The sequence below is a fragment of the Acanthisitta chloris genome, unplaced genomic scaffold (assembly GCF_000695815.1).
Source record: "Acanthisitta chloris isolate BGI_N310 unplaced genomic scaffold, ASM69581v1 scaffold1176, whole genome shotgun sequence".
NCBI classification, from domain to species: Eukaryota; Metazoa; Chordata; class Aves; order Passeriformes; family Acanthisittidae; genus Acanthisitta; species Acanthisitta chloris.
The window spans coordinates 178960-183180 of record NW_008679543.1 but is presented as its reverse complement, the minus strand read 5'-3'; the positions used below and the strand labels follow the sequence as shown (position 1 = coordinate 183180).

Here is a 4221-nt window from a genome sequence, read left to right as displayed (position 1 = left end):
AAAGGAGTGACTAAATGATGGAGGCTGTTCCTTGCACATGTACTTAATATGTTTATAGAAAGGTTTCTTGGTTTTCTTCATGTTGTCTTCAGTGCAGTACCTCTTTCAAAGACATTTTGATCCCATTCTTTAATTCTCACTGGAAAGTATACTGCTCTGAAGACTGGAAAAATACATTTTTCAAAGATAGTATAGATACCAGTGAAAAATTAAAACACTATGTTGTTCTTTGGGAAAGTTGAAGATAGGGATTTCCTGCCTGTATTAGATAAGTCAAAAAAGGTCTCAGAATCACAGAATCTTAGACATTGCAGAAAAAATGTCCTATAAAGGTCACCTAACCCATCTCTTTATCACTAATTCAAGAGTACAAACAGCTTGCTGTGACAGGCCCTCCCTAGGTACTGGGTTTATTGGGGAATCTAATGTTGAATAGTTTAACAATTGTGAGACTTCTGGTCTCTGTTAAAAGATGCATATATTTCTGTTTCTCAAAGAATTATCTAATGGAAGAGCCAGTCAGTGTGCAAAATATTTCCATTCTTTGGAAATATTTTTGTTATTGGTGATAGGCTGGGATTCCAATGAAATAAGCTGCTGCCTTTGGATATTTTTGATGCTGTTACATGTATTAGATATTTCCTTGGAACAGCATCGAACTGGTTTGTTTCCAGCAACACATAGTACCTAACAATGAGACCCTCACTCAGATTTGTCTAGGACCTTATTCAGTCTAAGCTTCCTTGGCTTTGGTTGGACTTTATCTACACACAGAAGCTTACAACAACTGAGCAAGAAGTGCACATGGATCCTTCTATTAATTTCTTGGGTTTGGGAAGAAATAAATTATGGGTTATTTAGTTGTCAGGGAAACATATTTACATTAAGTTATTATGCTGGGATGAAATTGGATACAGACTATACTGCATGAAGAATGAAGAATGCTTTGAAACATTTGCAACACACAGCTATTGAGACAGACACTGTCCCAGTGCAGTCACCTGGGTTTAAACCACAGCCCAGTCCCACCTCTTAATTGCAGACTTTCTTCAGCCACTGGAAATGCTCGCTTTGGCTGAGTAAGGGGAATCATGACAGCTGCTGACTCTCCTCTAGTGATCAGGAAGAGTTTCTAGAGATGCAGGATGCCCCTGGGGTGAGGAACTTGGCTCATCCCTTCTTAAGCATCCTTCCACCTCATTCTAAAGAGACACACACAAATGGTTCCTAGATTATGTGTGGGTGCATGTCTGTGTGGAATGGCTCTAGCCAGAGTGGAAAAGGTAGAAGCTAGAGAGTCATAGAGCTGAATTTTTCTGAGGATCTACAACACAGAGAGAGGCTACAACCACAGCTGGCACCCTCTTCCCCATGCAATTACCTGTGCTAGTGCTTTGCATCCAGTGGTTCCCACAACTCTTCAGTAGGGACGATTAGCATCCTTTGGCCTCTTCAGCTGCACCTTCAGCCTCTTCATGCCAATCTGGAATCCATTCATGGCCTGGATAGCAGCTTGGGCACTGGCAGGATTGTCAAAACTCACAAAACCTGTCAAAACATGAGGCAAGGTGGGGACCTTAATGAGCTGAAGGGTGCCAAGGCACGTACATGCAACGACTACTAAGAATGAACATGGGGAAGGGAGTGAGGGCGCTGAGAGGGAAGCAGTGAGCAGGTAGAAGGGTGGGCGGGTGGCCAGGAGAGTGAGGAGAGGATGGTTGCCACTGGGGGACATAGAGTAGGGAGGATTGTTACAGGTCAGTGTCCCAGGACACAATGCCTGGTCTGAGTGTCAGTCTGAACACGCTTATGTGAAGCACAGGGATCCAAATCTTGGTGCCACAGAATCAGCGCACAAGATTTGGATCACCTTTTCTCTGTGAGTCAGTAGATGTAATGCATGGTCTCAAGGCACTCTCTCTTACTCTATTTCCCTCCATCATGACTGGGGCAAACCTCTAGACCCTCTTTAACTTGCTAGTGCAACCTTTCCTTTGCCTTCCAATATTAACAATGAAGGGAACCCTATATACATATACTTACTTATTATGGCAATATAAGTAAAATGTGAACTCAGTAAGTTCTCCATTATGATATTCATTGGCATGAATAGTTCGATTGTTGGCCAGACAAGCAATATAAAGACCTTTAATAACTGGCAGGTTCTGCAGGCTTTATGTTGACTCTGCAGTTGAGAGAGATGAACACTTGTGCTTTCCTAACATGGTTCCCATAAGTAGCTTCATACTTTACAGCAAATCACTCAATCAACCTTGGAGCACAACTATAGTGACTGAATATTGTGTTTACAGGCTACCTAAAATGATATTCTTTGCCTTAATGGAAGACTTTCTCTCTGACAATCTGATGAGTCAGGATAGGTCAGAACCACACAGGACACGCTGTGTTTAATGCATTTATCTTTGGGAAGAGTTTCTGGTCTGGTGTGGGGTTTTTTTTATTTTTTGGGGGTGGTTTTTTTTTGTTTGTTTGTTTTTGTTTGTTTGTTTGTTTTGTTTTGTTTATACTTAGATCCAAAAAAAAGACCTCATTTGCCCAGACAGTATGTGACTGTAGCTGGAGTGACCATGCACCTTAGATATTAGTGAGGCAGGGGGCCATCATATTGCACAAGAATTGCCTCTGCTACCTTTGCCAGAAATGTCCCTGTGTGCCAAGATTTCTGAGCACAAACCCTGGGTGAGACTAGTCTGGACCAGCCTGCACTCCAGACGAAGCCATCTGTTTACTCACCCCTGCAAAGCTCTGGCAGCACAAATTAATCCTAGGAACCTAGTGTCTCTCAATAGACATGCTGAAATGAAGAGACAGTTTGTGAGGCCCTCAAAAAGCTAATGCTGAGCATTTGCTGCCAGGTGTACACCTGCTTCTGACAACAGCACCAGGCATGGCTTACTGCCTCAGGCTGTACTGTGAATGCATTCAGCAGCATCTCCTGCCTGGTCTAGTTCTTCCTCAAAAGCAAGTCTCACAGGTGACACTGTGGCTTGCATTTGAAAGAGACACAGAGCTGTGCATGCAAGGACACCTTCACACTCCTGCCTATAGCTGTGCTCCTGCCTTTGACTAATAATTTAACTTCATAACGGGTCATAATATCTACGGTCTTAGCCTCAAATTGAGACAACAGGTTTACCAAGTATGGCACGTTTCGCAAGGGAGGCCTGTGGAATAAGCAGGGATCCTCCTTTGTCCCCTGCTCTCAAAGCCAAGGCTCCAAGTAACTGCCTGTTCATGCAGTTTTCCTGACAACCACCTGGATGAGGAGGTACCAGCACTGAAGCTCTGAAGTACTACTCTAGTCTCACAGCAATCACCAGTTTCTAGGGAGGAAACTGAGAGCTATGGCGAGTAATGAGATGGTATTATTCAATATCAATGGATTTGCTCTTGCAATCACTTATTGGTCAGTAAACGTCTGGTAATATTCCCAGTTTACATTTGACTAGCTGAATAATCTATCAGCCAACAAATTCTTATGATTTGATCTCAGCAAAGAAATAAACAAAACCCCTGATTTCACCCAGGTTCATTCAGACTTTAAATACTGCTGGAAGCTCCCTTGGGGATGCTTTGCTTAAGCTTCAACTTTAAATGTGACATCTTTGAATATAGAACATAGTGAAAGCTAATTATTTTAAAAATCATGTCTGGATTGATAATACTCTTGTCTAACACACATTAGATACAACTGTGCCAGGGAAGTTCAGAGAAACTGGAACCTAATCATCTGTACTGCTGAACGTTTTTGACTTGTGCTGAATCAAACTCCTAATCCATGCAAACCCACCCAGAAATGCTGCCCAAAATGGTGGAAGACTAGTATTTGTCTACTTTTGCCAAGGCTAGACCTTAGTGGAACTCTAAGCCCTAGTGCTGGGATGCTAATACAGTTGTTCCTCAGCAAGAACCTTGCTGTGAGAGAAGATCACAAAGCTACACTAGTTTTTATGATCCATGAGGTGGAATTCTAAGCCCATTTCCTCATTCTCTGCAAAGCTGTAAATAATACAGCATTTTAACAAATGGGACTAATAAGAGAGATCAGAAGTGCATTTGCTCACTATATTTCATTTAGACCAGATAATGAAGCTGAGAGTTGGACTCTAATTTTGGTATTAGTTGACTGCAGATTTGGACCAGATTTTTTCTCCTTAGTTGCTCTGATATTCACTTATGCAAGATAAAAGTCTCCACTGC

At 42.1% G+C, this 4221-nt stretch overlaps 1 protein-coding gene across 1 annotated transcript in view; it reads right to left on the bottom strand.

The window, feature by feature from the left end:
• Positions 1-1420: 1420 nt before the first annotated feature.
• Positions 1421-4221, bottom strand: part of CELF4 (CUGBP, Elav-like family member 4) — an 81444-nt gene continuing 78643 nt past the window's right edge. The window contains exon 9 of the mRNA XM_009077319.1: positions 1421-1548. Within this exon, the coding sequence (XP_009075567.1) occupies positions 1421-1548 (128 nt within the window). The remainder of the gene's footprint in view (positions 1549-4221) is intronic.